General features: G+C 36.1%; 1 protein-coding gene across 1 annotated transcript in view; it reads left to right on the forward strand.

Annotated features, from left to right (window-relative positions):
- Positions 1-19804, forward strand: part of LOC150092699 (N(4)-(Beta-N-acetylglucosaminyl)-L-asparaginase-like) — a 131281-nt gene that overhangs the window by 23846 nt on the left and 87631 nt on the right. The window contains exon 3 of the mRNA XM_090414711.1: positions 6184-6296. Coding sequence (XP_090270837.1) covers positions 6184-6296 — 113 coding nt within the window. The remainder of the gene's footprint in view (positions 1-6183; positions 6297-19804) is intronic.

Here is a 19804-nt window from a genome sequence, read left to right on the forward strand (position 1 = left end):
TAATTAGAAAGTTAGAAAGTAGAAATTATAGAATATGAAATGTGACCATTGCACTTGATGCATGTACCACTGCTTAAAGTGCACAGCTCTACTGGAATGCAAATGGAAACCACAGATAATTAGCAGAAAAAAATTCTGGAGATTAGATACAGCAACTTTTGATGAAGTCTCTTACCGAATATGGAGGAAAAGAACACACTTATTTTCATGTGAGTCAGGTTAGCTTCATGGTGTGCCAGTGTCCTTGAACAGATGTTTAATTTTTATTATTACACCAGACCTATATGGAGTCGAAGGACTCATTATGGGAGGTACACACCATCACACACAAAGCTCACCAAATGGTGCTTTTAACTCATTTAATATGTCTGCTTTCACCACACTGTAAAAATGTAAAAAAAAAAAATGCCAATGCATTCTACTCACCAGTCATTTTCCATGCAAAGAACTTACTCCTCACTCCTTTGCTTACACTCTCCTTATACTTACTAATTGATCTCATAATGATCTATTATCAACTTATCTCAGTCATGTCTCCTCTCCTCTCTTTATTCAAGACGCTTTGCAAATTGCATTCCCTCAGTCTTTCTTTATACTCAACATTCCAAAGACCAGTTACCACCTTAAACAATCTTCTCTAGACCCATTCTAATTTATTCTGATCACCATGAAAACCAAGCGACCAAATCTGTGCACAATAATGCATATGATGCCTGATAAAGGCCTCATATTTTTGCCTCATATGATCAAGGCCTCTTTATTTTTGCATGTCAAGGGCCTCTGCATCATTTATCATAATTCAACGTGATTACCTCACAACTTGTGCTGTGTGATCTCTGAACTAGTCCTTGCCAACACCACACCCAGATCCCTTGTCTCCTGTACTCCTTCAAAATTTTCCCACCAAATGTATACTTTGCATCCCATGGTTGCCTACCAAATTTCAGAAACTTACATCTTACAACACTGAACTAATAATTACACTTGCTTGCCCACTCATACAATTTATTCATGTCCTGTAATATGCCCACATCTTTTGACTCCTCATATTCTCCTCAAATTTGCATCTGCAAACAGCTGGATATCTCCAGTTAAACCCACCCCAATATTATTAATATACAAGTTAAACAATAGCATCTGCAGCACACCACTACTGACTTTCCTCTTTCTGTATACCACATACCCATACTTCTTCTTCTTCTCCCGTAGTCCTAAATCGACCGTTGGGTCACTCATGGCTGGTAGGTGATATTCTTTGTTAGTCTCCTCCAATCATCTCGGTCTCTTGTTCTTGATGTCAGTTGAGAAAGGGAGGAATTTGTCCATTTTTTGATGTTATCAGTCCATTTTAATCAAGGTTGGCCCTTAAACCTTGGTCCCGGAACGATTCCTTTTAGTGCTTGCTTTGAAATGCCATTAGCCCTCTCCACATGTCCAAACCATTTCATCTGTCTTCTTCTTCTGATGACTGTCAGAATATTTTTCTCATTTTCTCCCGTCTATTGAATCAATCGGTTTTCGGACATTTTCATTGGTTTCATGAGCGGTATAGGGAATTCTCAAAAGCGTTCTGTAAGTTTTCATTTCAAAATACAGGAGTTTCCTCTCATCTTCCCTCAATAAAGTCCAGGCCTCACAACCATACAAGAGGATAGAATTCACCAAGGTGTCAATTAGTCTTAGTCTGGTTGTGATTGCTATTCTGGTATCTCCCCACAATGGTTTTAACTTCTGTAGGGCCACGGTTGCCTTAGCAATTCGGTATATTTAATGTCAGTTATTGAACAACCATCTTCACTCCATGTGCTTCCTAGATAAGTGAACTTGGTTACATTCTCAATTTGTTTATTGCCAATTTGTATCTTTAAGAATTCAATGTCTGATTTTGAAGTTATCATTGTTTTTGTTTTTTGTAGGTTTATGTATAATCCGCATTTTTTTAATGTTCTGAAAACACGGCTAGTTATCTCTTGTAATTCTTCTTCACTTTCTGCCAGAAGATCGATATCGTCTGCAAAACATAAGTTATTTATTCTTAATCCCCAACTACTATTCCAGTGTCATATTCATGAAGAGCTTCATCTATGACATATTCCAGAAAACAATTAAAAAGAAGAGGGGACAAGATGCATCCCCACCTTACCCCCCCATTTTGCCCAGTACGGTTCACTGCTGTAATTTTTAATTTCAATTCTCATATCAGATGAGGAATAGAGAGATTTAATAATCCTAATGATTTTGTTGTCAATACCATAATGTTTTAAAATTTTTCATACCCATACACAACTTACTAATTACATATTCGATAGCCAATCACCTATTTAATCACTTATCTAGTATCCAATCCCATCAGTTCCAATTTAGTTATCAACTTGTGTGGTAATCTATTAAAAGCCTTTGCAAAATCTTGGTATACCACTATGTGCATCTTATTATGATAGGTTTCACGGTATAAAAGAACACAGATGGTTAAGCAAATAACTATTTATTAACTTAAAAGCTAATATTTTGCTGGTCTTATATCCAGCATCTTCAGAGCACACAACACAAAGTTTGTTACAAAGGCAAGACAACCACAATCCGGTGTAACAGTGGGGACAGCATAAGTGATTGCAGCATGCAACACAAGACTCAAGTCCTAATATGGTGCCATCTAGGTAAAAAAAAAAAAAAAAATTCTAAGTTTTGAAATAGTAGTCCAAATGATAAAAAATAAAAGTAATAAATATTAATTTGGTCTTAGGATGACTGTCTCCCAAATCTTTGGTAGATTTATACAGCCATACTTGTTAAGGTTTGGGGTATGTTTCAAGGCTTCTGTTGATTCCAGGAACAACCTCTCTGACTTGTAGAAGCTTCTGTGTATTACTTTTGTTTCTTTCCAATTGATCCTATGTGTAGGGGTATCCAGAGCATGGTCTGCCAGACCTGACTTACCATAGCGAAAGTGTCGGATATATTTTTTGTGTTCACTGAGGCAGATGTCCACATTTCTTCCTGTCTGTCCGTAGTAGGCTTGATGGCAAGAACAGGACACTTCATAGACACCAGGATGTGATAAAGGAGTGCATTTGGCCTTGGGTGAACGGATGAGAGTTGCTAATTTTTTATAAGATTTAAATGCTGTGCGTAATTGGTTTTTGTTAAGCACCCTAGATATCTTTTCAGATGTGCCTTTAATGTATGGGATGGTGATTGTTTTGTTGTAGTCTTCTGTGGTAGATAGAGGGGATTTATGGGTAGCATTTAGTATGTTATCTATTCTACGGGGATTATAACCATTGTTTAAGAAGGTTTGACGTAGGTGAGAAAGTTCAGTAGTGAGAGCACTATCATTGGAACAGATTGCTCTAGCTCTATGGGTTAGTGTTTTTAAGATACCATATTGTTGAGAAGGGTGATGGTGTGATTGTTTTGTGTAAGTATCTCCCTGTATGTGTGGGTTTTCTGTAAACAGAAAATGATAAGGTACCTTCTGGAAGACGTGTGATCAGTGTGTCCAAGAAAGGCAGGCAGTCATTGGCTTCTAGTTCCATTGTAAAGTGGATTTTAGGATGCTGGCTATTTAGATGCGCTAAAAATGTATTCAATGTGTCTGGGTCATGTGGCCAAATGGCAAACACATCATCAACATAGCGTAGCCAGAGGCTAGGTTTGAGAGTGCTGTGTTGATAGCTAATTTTTCCAGATGTTCTATGTAGAAGTTGGCTAAGGGGGGAGAAAGAGGTGAACCCATAGCTGTCCCATCTAACTGTTTGTATATTTTCCCTTTCCATGTAAAATAACCTGCCTGTACTGTGAATTTAAATAGCTGGGATGTATCTGGGGGAAATTGTGAATTTAGTAAGTTAAGTGTTACATTCAGTGGTACTGTGGTAATACTGTTATACAGTATTACTGTTATAACAGTAATACTGTTAATGAATGTACTGGACAAGGAAGATGCACACTATGTGCATCTTCCTTGTCCAGTACATTCATCACCTTTAACCTAGATGGTGCCATATTAGGACTTTAGTCTTGTGTTGCACGCTGCAATCACTTATACTGTCCCCACTGTTACACCGGATTGTGGTTGTCGTACCTTTGTAACAAACTTTGTGTTGTGTGCTCTGAAGATGCTGGATATAAGACCAGCGAAATATTAGCTTTTAAGTTAATAAATAGTTATTTGCTTAACCATCTGTGTTCTTTTATATCGTGAAACCTATCATAACATGTCTGATGAACACATAAGCCTATCCACGCGTACACTATGTGCATCTTCCTTGTCCAGTACATTCATCACCTTATAGTACATAAGTAAACTTGACTATGTCCTCTGAAGCCATTACCAATCTACCATTTCATCCATTAACATCACCTTACCATAATCGTGCTTCCTTCTATTTAACACATGAAAAAAAAAAAAAAAACTCGAGGATTTTTCTGACTTTCTAATTTTTGCCTAAACTGTACTTTTCTGCTCTTACCAACTGGGTCACTTTCTGGCATTGCTCTTTATACTCTTCCTGCAACTGAATATTACCATTATTCATCTTCTGTCTCCATAGTACCTTCTTCTTCTTTCAGGTTTCATGCTTAATTTCTTCATTAATTCACTTGCAACCCATCTTATTCAGAATTTTTTTTTTATTAAATCGTTGGAATATATTCACACACTGATGCTGTTAAACATTTCTTGGTCCGTGTCCAAGCAGCATGTTATCTCCTTCTCACTTGACTCATTGTTTCTTCATTCCATAGTTCCACGTGGTCTCCTAAGCTTTTCCTAATCATTGGCTTTGCAGTACCACACATATATCATTTCCTCATGGAATTCTTCTTATGACTAGCCACCACTCAGGTGATCGCTTCATGATCTGTTACCAGCTGGAGAAAAATGCAACACTCCATCCACAATCACATCCTCTGATGAAACTGTCAAATCTAACATTCTTGATCTTTGCATGCCTTCCCTTACATACTGCCTAAAGTAGTTGTCTCTCAAGAAATTCATTTTCCTTATTCCCAAATGCTATCTCTTCATTCCATTCTATATTAGCATAATTAAAATCACCCTTCTCTTGTTCACTAACCCAAGTTGCTTATACATTTCTTTGTCACCATTACCACACCATCCAACGATTTATCCCCACCTCACACCATACTTGTGGAGTAGCACTACAATTGGATATGCCTTATTCCATCATAGTCTTGTGCAAAATTATTGCATTTTATCCATACAAGATCAGCCATGTATAGCAGCTGCTACATGATGATAATTGACAAAAAATTGCTCTGATGTTTCTGGTCAAATTGGAAGTTAACAATGTTTGATCTTGCAAAATTCTGTGAGTAGATGAGGTGCATTTTTATATGAATGGGACTGTAAATACCCAAAATTGCTGCATTTGGGCTTCTGAACCATCCCATGCACTCCAGGAACTCCCATTACATTCACCAAAAATTACCATTTGGTGTGGCTTCACTGTAGATTTTATAATAGGGGCAATTCTTTTTTTGAGGCCATCACTCTGACAGGACCAGTAACTTTGCTGCTAGAGAATTTGGATTGCAGGAAATTAAGATTCAAGATAAGCGATTTATTTAATTTTACTTAAAATTAAATAAATTTTAAATAAATTAATTAAATTAAAAAATAAATCAATAAATAAAGTAAATTTTACTTTACTGTCTTTACTTTGCATAGGATTAAGATACTAAATATACTTTCAATTAGCAAACTTTCAGTACCAAAAATACTACGAAAAAAAAAATGATTGCCTTTCAAACAGTGGTGGAAATAAATGTTTATTGTACTCCTTCAGAATCCACTATTGCCATGGAAATATGTCTTAATCAAGAAACAAATGGAGTATTCTAAATATAAGAAGAAATAAGATAAAAGAATGATATACTGTTCTGTCTTATTAAATAGAAGAAAAGTGGTTGTTTATTTTGATTCAGATGATTTTATTTCATATAAAATTAAAACTTCTGTTTTTAAATGAAAATTTAAAAAAAATTTAGTTTCCATTTTGGAGACTACCTAAAAATATTACATTATAGATCATATATATCTGAAAAACATTGCAGATTATATATAACTTAAACCTATAAATGAATATTTTTTTTTCTAGTTTAAAATACTGAAATTGAAACTAGATGATCAATTCAATCTGTTTCTGTTTATTCTTTTAGAATATCTCATGATGTTGGAGCTGTAGCAGCCTTGCGTAGGATTAAGAGTGCAATTTCTGTTGCTCGAAAAGTTTTAGAACATACAGAGCATACTTTGCTTGTTGGAGATCAAGGTAAGAAAGAGTAGTGGTCTCTGTATGGATATGTGAAAAAATAAAAAAAAACATTCTTTATATGCAAGATTTGCATGTTTGGATGTTTAATGAAAAAAGAAAATACTGTTTTAGAAATAAATTAACTTGAATAAACTTAAAAAGGTTACTGCTTAATGTTTCATTCCCTATATCAAAGTCATCATCGTCATGATTAAAAATCACAAGTGGACACATGTAACAAATATGGTAAGCAACTTGCACATTAGAAGAAATTAAAACCACATTGCTAGCTTGATATCTAACAGGAAAAAGGGGAAAAAAAATTCTACTGTTGATAATATGTACATGCACATACACACACGTGGAGCATCTCAGAGTAACCTTTCAAACTTCAGGATTTGATTCCTCAAGTGATTTTATTTAAAGAAAAAAGTGAATATAACAGTGGTCTCAATTAAGGAACTAGTAACTGAGGTGCTCCAACTGCATATGCTCGTTGTGATCCAGTTATGTAGCCTAATTCTTGCAATAGATATTCACAGAACTTTTGAAGTTCTGTAAACACAGAACTTCAAAACACAGTTAAGTTTACAGATGTGGAGTACACTGACATCCACTTTATTTCTGGTTTTGGTAATGGTAATACAACTGCTGCTGCTGTTGAGAATACTGATTTTCCAACTGCACTGTCACTAACTAACTGAATGAATCTGAATGTGACAACATTAATCACAAGTTTAAAGTAATGTGCTTTGAGTAGTCCTGAGACCAGCCAAGCAAATATCTGTATGCCTTAGAGCTCCTAAAACGACTAAAGACAGTCATACTATATTCAAGAAATACATCACCTTAGAGTCAGATTATGAGCTGACAAATAAACTTTTATTATTAGGTGTTTGCAAATCTTGATGTATGCAAATATGCTTTATTCACTGATGAGGTTATGTTTATTCAAGATGGAGTAAATAATACTTATGATGAACATTTATGGGCTAATGGAAATCCTCACAAAATGGTATGCTTGTGGAGAATAGGTACTGTAATTGTACATTTTGGCTACATGACCCAGACATGTTGAATACATTCTTAGCACATTTAAATAGCCAACACCCAAAAATTCACTTTACAATGGAACTGGACCTAGACTGTCTGCCCTTCCTGGATACACTAATCACACATCTTCCAGATGGTTCCTTATCTTTTTTGGTTTACAGAAAACCCACATATACAGGGAGATATTTGCACAAACAGTCACACCATAATCCATCTCAAACAGTATGGTATCCTAAAAACACTAATCCACAGAGCTAGAGTGATTTGTTCCAATGACAATGCTCTTACTGCTGAACTCACTCATTCACATCACACCTTCTTATCCAATGGCTATAATCCTCATAGGATAGAAAAAATACTAAATGCTCCCCAGAAATCCCCCCCCTCACTGTTTACCACAGTGGGGGGGGGATTTCAGCAAAACTGTCACTATCCCATACCTTTAAGGCACATCTAAAAAGATATCTAGAGTGCTTAATAAACATCAGCTACATACCATATTTAAACCTTATGTCAAATTGGCAACTCTCATTTGTTCATCCAAGGACAGAGCTCTTCTTTATCACATCCAGGAGTCTATAAAGTGTCCCGTTTGTGTGATCGAACTTACTTTGGACAGACAGGAAAAACTGTAGACATCCACCTCAGTGAACATAAAAAATGCATCCGGCACTGTCATTATGGCAAGTTGGGTCTAGGAGACCATGCCTTAGATACCCCAGCACACAGGATCAATTGGGAAAAAAAAAAAAGTGCTACACAGAAGTCGTTATAAGTCAGAGAGAGAGAGAGAGATTGTTTTCAGAATCAACAGAAGCCTTGAAACATACTCCAAACCCCAACAAATATGGCTGTATAAATTTATCAAAAATTTGGGAGATAGTCATCTTAAGACCTAATTAATACCAGCTTTCTCTCTCTGCCCCCCCCCAACATAGATGGTACCTAATTAGGACTTAAGTCTTTGTATTGTCTGCTGCAATTGTTTAAAGTAGTCCCATTGTTATACCAGATTGTTGTTGTTTTGCAGACTATCACAAACTGTTTTAGTGCTCTGAAGATGCTAGCTATAATACCAGTGAAATATCAGCAAATAAGTTAATAAATAGCATTATTTTCTTATCAGTCTGTGTTCTCATCAGTACTGTTAAAAATAAATTAACATGTATGGCAAACACAGAGGTCTTTCCATGCATGTGATAATAAAACATTTTGTAATTTCTAATTCTAAAATAAATGTTTTACATGCCATTCTAATTTTTCTTTTTTCTTACAGTTGCTGCTGTACTTCAGTATTAGTTAGAAATTTAACTCATGTTATAAGTTTTTTCTGCTTGAAAATTTGAAAAAGAAATGCCAAATCGCTGAAGTTTGTCTTTTATTCTTCAGATCTGAATGCACATCTACAATATGAGGAATTTTTAGAACAGTTTTTCAAATTAATGCAAATTAGCTGGTGTCATATGAAAGGTAGAACATGCACAGTTAACATATATAATACACATGCTCTTGAGATTGGAGTCCTAATGGTCAGATCTTCAATGAAATAGCTTTTATAATAACAAATAGGAGACATAAATGATGTAACAGTTTAAGCTGTTTTAACATAGGAAGTGATCACAGAATGTTGACAATAAAATTACAATTAACGAAAAATGAGAAAGAAATAAACTAATAGCACAAAAGTTCAGTGCAAGAAACTTAGAGAGTTTGAAAAATAATCTGATAAAGTAAGAACTCGCAAATCAAAATCGGTGGACAATCAAAATATACTTTGCAAAGAACAGCATGGGTTTGCTAAAGGAAAGTCATGTCTGAACAGTTTGCTCATATTTTATAATAATGTTATAGCTGAGTTGGATAAAGGGAATGGATACACTATGATACTGTTGGAATTTGCTAATGCATAATGATAGGATACTACATGAAAAGGTGTTGCATAAACTAGAGAATATGGAATTGGAATACAAACTGTTGGCTTGGATAAGTGGGTAGCTAGCAGGTCTCAGAAAGAGGCATATGGGAAATGTGAATCTGCTAGATTTAAGGTGACAAGTAGTGTGCCCCTGGGATCAGTCCTTGGACCTTTTTGTGTTTCCTGCCCACAAAAGGTTTTTAGTAAACCTATAGTATATCTGTACCATGGATGGGCTAAGAATTTTTTTCCCATTGTCATATTTTTTTAAAATTTATTTTTGCATAGTCTGGAAGCTCTCTCTAGGGATCAAACATGGAACTTTTTCAAGCCACTTCAAGCATCCAATAAATGAGGAAGTGGTCTCACACCAGGCAATGAAATTCATCTCTCACCTAAACAATCACAAACATTCATGCCCATAGCAGGATTCAAACCTGTGACCTGTTGGTCGAAGAGTAGATATGCTAACCATTCGGACAACCAAGCCAGCATGTTTAATCTATACATTAATGATATTGGAAAGGATCTGATGGGATATTTTCAGTTGTTTGCTGATGACGCAACGATAGGCAGGGCAATCATAGATATGGAATTGGAATATATGCTGTATATATCTCATCTCATTTTCCTTTTCTCTCTTTTACCTTGTGGTGTCGAGGGTTATTAATCAAGGAGGATATCCATGAAAGTTAAGTTTGTGTGCAGTTTAAAAAGGGGTAAGAGCTAGATTTATCTCTTATAGAACCATGAGTGAGTTAAATAGTTTGCCAGTTGAAGCAGTGAGTGCTTCTAATTTGAATGAGTTTAAGAAAAGCTATGACAATTAATCATAAAAAAATTGCAAATACAAATCAGAGGAACATTGATATGTAAGAATATGGAAGTCATTTTGCCTCTTTACAAGGCCTTGATACAACTGCACCTGGACAAGAATGTGTGTAGATTTGGGCTCCGGAGTTCCAAAGATATAAAAAAAATGTGGAAGGCTGCAAAGAATTACAAAGATGACATTACAAGAATAGATTGTGGACTGCAGACACTTGTAAACAGAAGAAAGAGGGGTAATGTGTTAAAGTCTTAAACTTTTGAGAGAGTATTATAGAATATTGATTAATAAAATTTTTCTTTATAAGGAAGGTGGAGAGAGGACAAGGGGGGTATCCATGAAAGTTAAGTTTCTGTGCAGTTTAGAAAGGGGTAAGAGCCAGATTTATCTCTCATAGAACCATGAGTGAGTTTAATAGTTTGCCAGTTGAAGCAGTGAGTGCTTCTAATTTGAATGAGTTTAAGAAAAGCTATGACAACTGGTGTGCTTGATGTATGGCCTCTCTCAATAAGTCCTTGATCCCTTGGATGTAATAATAATAGAAACAGAGTGAAGAGGGAAAACATGAGATCAATACAAAAACTAAGAAATACTACTATAATTAGTATCTCTCTCTCTTTCTCTCTTGAAATAAATGGAAATTTTTTCCCATGTAAAAATTGAAAACTTTGAAAAGAAACTTTTTTAAGGAAACCAAGAGAAAAAGAGCTACTGCAATAAAAAATAAAATTCAATGAAATGTTCAGAAATATGTAAAACAATCAGAAAAAGAATGTCTCATAACATATGATTCTTTTGCACCAGAAAAGATTATATTTTTATTATTTTATTAAAAAATAAAAGAAAAATGAATCAAAGACAGAAATGAAATAATAAACAGAATTAAAGAATATTATGAATTTTATGATGACAAAGAATGAATCTTAAAATAAATTATTCCATTTTCCCTTGGATGTTAGGTTCAATGGCTTGTAATAGCCAAGTAACATGGCTTATTTTTGTAAACCTATTTTAATGTTCTGATAGAACATTACAAGGGTGGTCTGAAAAGTTCTCAGCCTAATAATGAAAAAACAGATTTATAATTTCAAATTTATTTTTATTTTTCAGCATAATCTCCCTTAAGACTAATGCATTTATTCCAGCGATGCTCCAGTGCCATTATCCTGTCCCTGTAGGGCTAAGTTGGTCTTTGGTAGAAATAGCACCAATTTTGTCCAGCAAATAGATCTTTCTGTGAACACATGCATTGAACAGACACGTATAGAAATTATAACTACCCTGTTCTTGCAAAATATGGTTTATAATGCTTTTAAATTCTGAAAATTATGTTGCTCCTAACATTTGAGGTTACAGAAAAAGCAAAGCTATTTTGGCTGGTGGAACATGCCTCTTTTTTAAAATGAATTATCCAACTAGCCTATAGAGATGCTAAATAAATGAGATTATATTAAATAAGGATTTATTTATTTAGCATTAGGCTAAGAAGAATACATGCATATGCTACCATGCACACAAAAAAAAAAAAACACAAGACAACAAAATGCATAAAAGAATACAATAGTATGAAGTGACACTGTAGTCATATATACATATAAAAATATAGAAATAAGCATAAAGTTAAAATTGAATGTCTAAGTTCAACAACCAGTCAACAGCATCAGTGGAAACTGTTATAAAGTCAGATACCAGCCCCATGAAGGCTCTGTGAGGACAGTGAAATGTGATGTGTTGTGTAGTTTGGTTATCCTTGCCACAGTCACAAGATGAGTTTGTTCTTATTCCCCAAGTAAATAAGGAAGCTCTGCACCTACCATGGTTGGTGCAAACCCTATTTAGGGAGGTCCATATTTTTCAAGATAGGTTGAACCCTGATGGAGGACTGTTTGGGTTAAAAACAGTCTGCCAGATTACCAGAGCTTTGGCAGTCCATTCCATCTGCCATGCTATTGTTGCATTATAGCCCTCAGTGACGAGTTGTTGTGCCGTTATAATAGGCGGGTGTCTTGACTTAAGCCTCTATGATGTAAAGCTGTCAATATCAGAGTGTATAGGAAGCAGTGGGTTGTGACAAATTTTGTTATATTCACGAATCAGGTTGTCTTGGCATTGTAGTTGTGGCAGTTGTATGTGGCTCAGAACTGGTAGCCAATATGATGGAGTAGTCTTTATTGTTCCAGAAGTGATCGCATTGTCTGATTCAACACAGTATCAATTAATTTAATGTGTACACTGTTCAGCCAGACAGCTGAGCAGTATTCAGCAGTTGAGTAGACGAGGCCCAGAGCAGATGTCCTTAATGTGAGAGCACAGGCCCCCCCAGGTTGTTCTGGCAAGTTTAGGCAGTATATTATTTCTAGTTCTGAGTTTGGCAGCAATATTGGAGAGATGTCTATTAAAGAAGAGGATTCTGTCCAGAGTTATGCCCAGATACTTTAGATTAAAATTGTGCAGTAGTATGTTCCCATTTAGTGGCACTCTTAAGATGTCTCATGCTAGTGTTGGGAATAAGACACCACTTTTAGACAGCACTTCAAAGAAGTGTTTAGCTCATCTAGTTCACTAGTTAGTACGTGCTCTATAGTACAGAAGTTCTGGTGTTGGAATGTGATACATAAATCATCAGCATATGTAAATTTTTTAGACGTTGTCCTTGGAAGGTCAGAAATATACAATTGAAAAGAAGAGGGGCCAGAACTGATTCTTGTGGGAGTCCATTGTTAAGTGTTCTTGGCTTGCTCATATCATCATCTAGAACTACCTTTATTGTTCTATTAGATACTAATAGAACAATATTGACCTAACGACACATATAGAACCAGATTCTATATGTATCGTTAGGGCCAAAAAACTTGATCTTTACAGTTGTGCCCGTTCCTGTTCATGAGGGAGAATGTCAATAATAATAGGACTAATTCTATTGTAAATAAGGCTTTCTAATAATTTAAGACAGACACTGAGCACTGCTATAGGTCTATAGTCTTCAGGTTTATCAGCTGGCTTTCCACGTTTCAGGATGGCTATTATCTTTGATTTTTGAAATTCTGCTGGTACTCTACCATACTCTACCACTCTGTAGAATATTAGAAAAGAATGTTGTCAGCCATTCCACTGTATTTGGTCCAGAGTTTTTTAAAAACTCAGGGTGAATATTATCAAATCCAGGCACTTTACCAGTTTTCACTCCTTGGAGAGCTAGAAGTTCTTCTTTGGTGAATGGATAGATTGGTCGCTTCAGAACAACCTTCTTTAAGTCTGTTCAATTCCTTCCTAATTATTTTAGTGTGGGTTTTTTATGATTTAGCTCTGGACAGATTCACTATCCGATTGGCAATACAGTTGGCACCAAAGCAACTGTTGCATTGGGGCGATGGGAATTACCACCCAACTTTTTAAGGAAGCTCCATACCTTCCTGCTTGAATGTTTAAGTTCAGCCTTTCCATGGTGTCAATCCATTTGTTCTTTCTAGTTTCATTTAAGCTGTCAATAAGATCATCTGCAACATCCACACGTCCACTATTCAGAAAGTCATAAAGTGCTTCACTGGTTTTGCTCCAGCCAGGTATGTATTCTTTCCTAGCACCTCTAGGGATGTGTTTTTTGGCTGCAGAAATTACTATTTTCACAAATCTTCAGTAGTTATGAGGTTGTGGTGGAATCCAGTGCATATTTTTGTGCATATCTAGATCTGATGAAAAGCTGTTCCAGTTTGCCTTGGCAAAATTCCAGCACTGCATTGGTGTAGTTTCAGTAATTGGGATTTGAGGGCTCACCTCAATAAAGACAGGACGGTGTTGACTGTGTGGGAATCTTCCTAAAACAGTGGGAGTTGTTACAAAACATAAGTCAGGATTGGTGCCACTATTCCATTAAAATAAGGATTATTAAATTTGATATGCCTGTGTGCATTTTTTGAAGGTAAGGATGATTCATTATTCTGGACAAAGACTTGATTAGACTGATAGAATGACTTACAATTTCACATGGATGCTTATGACAGATGTACCAACTTAGAAAAAAAAAAATCTTGCCGATATGGTCGAAGCCAAGAACTTTTCAGACCACCCTTGTAAATCGAGGAAGTGAGAATGAATTTTTTCTCTTTTTTTTTGATGTGTGGGGGAGGGTGAGTAACAGTTATTTATTTTTAATTACTGTGAGTGTGCTAAGGATTAGATAATACAAAAAATCTTATCAGATGGATCAAACCTAGAACTTTTTTTAAAAAACGAATTTACATCTCTAATAAGCAAAGTGATCTCATCAGGCAATGAAGTTGATCTCCTAAATATTCAAAGCATCTGATAGAAGTATGCTGGTCAAAAGTAGTGATACTGAAACTAGTCATATTTCAAAAAAACTTTGGTTCTTTTTGAAACACTACTTAGTTTTCATATCATTTATAAATTCTAGGTAATTTATATTGATTTCAGCTTACACATTAATGATACATTATCATTAATGTAATGGGGTCCAGGATTTTTCCCTGTTTTAAACAAAGTGCAAAGAGCTTTGCCAGATATTAGACACCAGTCCCCTCCAATTTCAACAATTTTAGCTGAATCCTACTTTTTTCAGGAGTCCTTTCCTCCTCCATTTCCAAGGCTGCCTCAACCTCTTCTCTCATACCCTTTAGCATGCTCAACTTATTCATCATCATCATCATCATCAAATTCCTGCCATGTATCCTCAAGGGGTGTACAGGATATGATAGTGCTACATGAAAAATTTACATCATTACTAACTTCCTATCTACAATTTTCCTCCAGATCAGTCTGTTACTTGTCAAGACTCCAACATTATCAGATCTTATATTTCTATCGTCTAAAGCATTTTGTACCGTATCAATCCACCTATATCTTGGTCTTCCTCTGGGTCGTTTTGCTGCCAACCTGGCAGAAAACACTTGTTTTGCTAATCTTTCCTTGCCCATTCTGTTTAGGTGACCATACCACCTGAGATTAGCTCTGCTAACACATTCCTGGATGCTGACAATGTCAAGTTCTTTCCTAATAGCCTCGTTTTTAATATGATATTGCCATTGATGCCATCTGTTCATGCCTATAATCTTTCTTAGGACTCTCATATCTGTGGTCTCTAGTCTTTGGTCAAGTGTTTTACTTCTGACCCAGCTCTCAGATCCATAAGTTAAAACTGGTTTGAACACTGTCTTGTACACAGCTAATTTAGTGTTCCGACTGATTTCTCTCTTATTCCATATGAATTTATTCAATTGACTTCCCACCATACCAGCTTTGCTGATTCTGTTGTCTATTTCTATATTTAATTTACCATCTTCACTAAAAATCGTGCCTAAGTAGCTGAAATGTTTTACTTGTTCCACAGGTTCTCCATTCACAATACAGCTGACATTTTCAATGATTCTGCCTATTTTCATTGTCTTTGTCTTTTTATTGCTGACCTTCATACCATATCTATTACAACAGCTATTCAATTTAGTCAGAGAATCTTACAGACTTGTAGCGGATTTATTTAGAAGTATAACATCATCCGCATAAAGCAAAGAGCTGACATTAACATCTCCAATTTTGATATCAGGTTTAATACCGCTTTCCTTCATAATGTGATCCATATAGATAATGAATAACAGATGGGATAATGTACATCCTTGTCTCACACCAGATTTAACATTAAACCATCTTCCTGTACTTCCTTCAATTCTAACTGCTGACTTACAACTCAAATAAAGACTAAGTATTGCTTGATATAATGCCCCATTGACACCATATAACTGCAGCGTATTGAATAGCTTCTCTCTTGGCACCTTGTCATATGCCTTTTCCAAATCGACAAAACTTAAATACAGATCTTTGTTATATTCCCATGTTTTCTCGACTATTTGTCGTAAAGTGAAGATCTGATCCTGACAGACTCTGTTTGGCCTGAATCCAGCTTGTTCTTCACCAAGCTTTTCTTCCACAATTCTTCTCAACCGTTTCTCAAGTATACTTGCATAGATCTTGCCAAGAACACTCAATAAGGAAATATCTCTGTAATTCTGACATGCAGTTTTATTTCCTTTTTTATATATGGGTACTATGAGAGCTCTACTCCAATCATTGGGAATTCGTCTCTCTGTCCAGGCTTTCTGAACTATGCAGTGCAGCCACTGTAAGACTTTTATACCACCATACTTTAGCATTTCTGGTCGAATATCATCTACTGCTGCCTTTCCACATTTCAAGCCTTTGATGGCTTTTTCTACTTCTAGTATGGATATGTATTCCTGACTGCATGCCTGTTCAGTGTTTTTTACCACTGTGCTGTCATCACTGCTTGTTTCATTTAGCAGTTTTTCAAAGTAATTACTCCATACTTCAAGGATATCTTTTTCTCCTGTTTTCATGTCACCTTTATCATCTCTAATTCCTTTTACAGCACTCTTTCCTCCATTCTTAAGCTTCTTCAACAACCTCCAGAATATTTTGCCACCTTCTTGATATTTATTTTCTGTATTCTTGCCAAAGTCCTCCCATGACTTTTGTTTAGCTAGTTTTACACAGTGTTTAGCATTCTTGCATTTGTCTCTATATTCTCTAAGAGCACAATCTGACTTATTTGACAGGAACTTGTGGTATGCTTTCTTCTTTTCCTTCACTGCCTCTTTAACTTCCTGTGTCCACCAGGGAGTTCTGATTTTTTTATCCTTACAGATAACCTCACCACATGCCTCTCTGGCAGAATCAATCAATGTTTTCTTCATAGTTTGCCACTGAATCTCCAAGATTTGATTCCTGTTCTCAAACTCTTTCATTTTTTCTTCAATAATCTTTGTGTATTTTAGCCTACAGTTCACATCTGAGAGCTGCTCAACTTTTATTCACTTTAAAACTTTCTTACGTGTTATTCTTTTCAATATGAAATTCAATTTTATCCTGCTCAAGACTAAATAGTGATCACTTCCAATTTCAAATCCTCTGTACACTCTGGTGTCCTGCACCAGGGAGAAAACATCACTATCAACAATAACATAGTCAATGAGACTTTTCTTATTCCTAGCCTCTTCTCTCCATGTGAATTTGTGCACATTTTTATGTTGGAACATGGTGTTAGTAATAACCAGTCCATGTCCTGAGCAGAAATCCAACAGATATTTGCCATAATTATTAGCTTTGCTCTTTTCTCCAAATTTTCCCAAAATATTTTTGTATGTCTCACAATCATTTCCTACTCTGCTATTTAGATCCCCAACAAGGACCAATTTTTCATTGTGTCAGTTGCTTTTTCTAAAGCCTCAAAAAATTCCTCCACTTCTACTTAGTAGAACCTTCTGTGGGACCATAGGCACAAATAAGTCTCATTGTCCAGTTCCCCATTCTCATATTTGCCCATATTACTCTACTTGAGACTGACTGCCATTCAAGAAGATTAGCCTCGTATTTTGTGTTGAATACTATGGCTACTCCTTCTTTTCCTTGATTGTCATTGCCTGAATATAACATTTTGTATTTATTGTTCAGAAAGATCTCACCAGTTTTGGTCTTTTTTGTTTCAGTCACCCCTATTATGTCGATCTGGTACTTATCTAATTCCTCAGCTAGCTCCATTTCTTTGCCATTCAGGCTTCTTACGTTGGTAGTACCAATCTTTAACTCTGGTGATGTTGAGTTGGGGTTTATTTTCAGATTTGTTCCAGTAGCTGACTTTTCGCTGTTTGCCCTGGTTCCCTGGCGACAACAACGGTGGCCTTGTTTAACCGGGCAACGCCCCAGCCGGCATGGAATTTTGTCATGTTGTACCATCATTCTACATTTTGGTTTAACCAATAAGAATACAATTTGGTCGGCTAAATCCCAAATTGCCAGCCCATCCTCGTCCGTTCAGTATCCAAGGAGATACCCCACAGGGTGCACCACGAGAAGGTGAGGATTGGACATTAGGTCAGAAGCCCTGGTCGGTTCTCCGCATTCCTTTAAAGGCTATGTGGAGGTCTCCTCTGAGTTATACAGCTTTGATCCTTAAGCATCCCCTATTCAACTTATTCAAGATAATTATAAATCAAGCATGGACATTTTTAACAGATTCCCAGGAGAGATGAACCAAGAGGGTCACTGCCAGGAAGATGGAAGAGAAGGCAGCCTTGACTTACATTAAGAGGAGAAGATGTGAAGACAATGTAAACCAGAGGGTTAGAAAAGTGTTCCGGGAATGACTGTTCATGGTAAAAAAGGAAGCTACAAGGTAGCTGCTAAACAGTAGAAGCATCTTTAAAAGTAACTAATTTCGTTGAGACTCTATAGCTCCTGTCCTTTAGTTGGAAAGATCTGGGTTCAAATCCAGTGTAGGATGTGAAGAAACTTCAGGGCTTTTCAAGTGAATACGAGTCAGCCAGTCTCATAGAGGTTGCAGGATTTTTTCTCTCCTGGAAACACGAGTTCTTTATCAGGCTAACTAGACAGAAGAACACACATGCAACTGACAGCCATAACGTACTAGGCTAATAGGATTTATGAGGGTGGTTTGAAACGTTCTCAGCCTCGACCATAGATGGTAACACTATCAGTGTTACCATAGATGTTAACGAGTTGTTATCAAGGGGTATCTAGAGGAAGCAATATCACACTGTATACCCAAGGTCAGGAGAGTAAATTGGGTAAGAGTTAGATGGATGACTAATATCATTATGCATAAGCTGCAAGCAAAGAAAATATTGTAGAGGGTATATAAGGAGAAAGGTAACCAGCTAACAAATGAACAGGACAAGTATCAGGCCAGAAAGGTGACCAGCATAGTAAGGAAGGCAGAATCATATTATGAGAAGAGATTACTTGAACAGGCAAATGAAAATATCAGAATGTTTTCATTATGTGGCAAGTAAGAGGAGGAAGAATGACTATGGAAAAATAACTTAATGAGTACAAATGATAGAGAGGTTACAGAGGCAAATGAAATTGTTGAGCTACTGAGTGATCATTTTGCAAGGACACGTCATCTAAGTGAAGGTACCGTAATATCAGACTGATGTAAGAAAAGTGGCTGAAGAATTGGAGGTACTTAGTATATTGCAGAATCTGAGTGCAAATACAGCTGTGGGATTTGATATTATATCAGCTCATGTTTTACGAGAATGTGCAGGGGGAAACTGGCAATGTCTTTGACTAGGCAGTTTAATTTAAGTCTTGGCTCTGGCAAAGTCCCAAGAGAGTGGAAGGAGGGCAAAATAATTCTGTTGCATAAAGGAGGATCTAAGTCTGTGGTAGCAAATTATAGATCAATCATTATTTCAGGAGTGTAGTAAAAATACTGGAAAAGTTAGTCAGAAAGAGAATTCAGGAATGGATGGATAAGAATATAATACTCTATGAGGGGCAGCATATCCTTCTGAAGGGTTGGTCATGCCTTAGTAATCTAACTTTTTATGATAGAGTGAGTTGATAAAGGGAATGGCTACAGTATGATACTGCTGGATTTTGTAAAGGCATTTGATAGGATATCATGTGGAACTCTGCTATGCATATTGCAACAAATGAGGATGGATATGAAACCAGTGATATGGATAAAAGGGTGGCTGATGGATAGATAAAAAAAAGGAGTATATGAAGTAGCAGAAGACATGTGATTAGTGGTGTGTTACAGGGCTCTGTGCTGGTACTACTGCTGTTTAATTTGTACATAAGTTATATAAGAAATAATTTAAAATGATGCAAAGTTGGGCAGGGTAATAATTAATCAAATTGATGTTGAGAGCTTGCAAGATGATTTAAATA

Source organism: Typopeltis vanoorti, chromosome 25 (genome assembly GCF_054136105.1).
Source record: "Typopeltis vanoorti isolate ZY-2024b chromosome 25, IOZ_Tvanoo_1.0, whole genome shotgun sequence".
Taxonomy (NCBI): Eukaryota; Metazoa; Arthropoda; class Arachnida; order Uropygi; family Thelyphonidae; genus Typopeltis; species Typopeltis vanoorti.